The sequence below is a fragment of the Micromesistius poutassou genome (genome assembly GCF_964030765.1).
Source record: "Micromesistius poutassou genome assembly, chromosome: 14".
NCBI lineage: Eukaryota > Metazoa > Chordata > Actinopteri > Gadiformes > Gadidae > Micromesistius > Micromesistius poutassou.
Window position 1 is genome coordinate 13,816,200 of NC_140284.1, and position 1,199 is coordinate 13,817,398.

Here is a 1,199-nt window from a genome sequence, read left to right on the forward strand (position 1 = left end):
TGAACCTCCCTGGGTGCCGGGCTGATTGGGGATGAGGTCATCACAACATCTGAACTCTAGAGAGACGTCCATCTCCCATCATAAAGCTGGAGGCGGGCACAGCCCACTTCCTGTGGATGGAGGTGGAGCAGTGCAGCTGGACCTGTTGAACCAGCAGCTCAGCTCAACCTGCTGCTCACTGACTTTATAGCTTATCTGATCCAGCCCAGGGAGCAGAAAGACATGCCTCCGTCACCCTGATGGCCTTTAATGCGTCCCAGCTCGGGGGCCACAGTCCCAACATAACCCTCATAACGCTGCTAGGGTTCCGGGGTGTGGGGCGGTATAACTCTGTGTGTTTCTCCATCCTGCTGCTCGTGTACAGCTTCATCCTGCTGAGCGACCTGGTGGTCCTGTATGTGATCTGCTCCCAGAGCAGCCTCCACCACCAGCCCATGTTCATATTCATTGCTGCGCTGCTGCTCAACTCCCTGGTGGGCAGCAGCACCGTCCTGCCCAAGCTGCTTGTGGACCTGCTCTCCACTGCCGAGCCCACCGTGTCCCTCTCCATGTGCGTCCTGCAGGCCTTTGTCATCTACTTTATCGGCGCCTCTGGGTTCACCCTGCTGTCCCTCATGGCCTACGACCGATACGTGTCCATCTGCCAGCCGCTGCAGTACCACACCCTCATCACCATGGCCAGGGTGAGGGTCATGCTGCTGGGGGCGTGGCTGGCCCCGGCCTGTCTGATCGGTGGAGCCACAGTGCTGACCAGCAGGGTGCCGCTGTGCAGGCTGGGCGTGGAGCGGCTGTACTGTAACATCTACTCACTGGCCAAGCAGGGCTGCGGGGACATCCTGCTCAGCAATGTCTACGGCATGCTGGGTGTCTTCCTCACCGTGTACCTGCCCAGCCTCTTCGTCTTCTACTCCTACGCACGCATCCTGGCCGTCTGCATGCAGAGCTCCAGAGTATTCATCGGCAAGGCCCTGCAGACCTGCCTTCCTCACCTGCTGGTCTTCATCAACTACTTCATCACCACCTCCTACGAGATCATGGGCAGCAGAACGGAGGCCGACCCTCACAGCATGGCCCCCACCCTGGTGTCCCTGCTGGTCATCATCATCCCCACCATGTGTAACCCAATCATCTATGGCTTGAAGATGAAGGACATCTCGAGGCAGATCAAACGGCTGCATGGACTGCAAAACACACACTGA

The 1,199-nt window shown here is 58.6% G+C and overlaps 1 protein-coding gene across 1 annotated transcript; it reads left to right on the top strand.

Moving 5' to 3' along the window:
• Positions 1 to 239: 239 nt before the first annotated feature.
• LOC311358214 (olfactory receptor 51E1-like) lies at positions 240 to 1,199 on the top strand (the record flags this gene model as incomplete). Its single annotated transcript, XM_084478221.1, has 1 exon — positions 240 to 1,199. One exon carries the CDS (start codon positions 240 to 242, stop codon positions 1,197 to 1,199), a length of 960 nt encoding a protein of 319 aa, XP_084334347.1.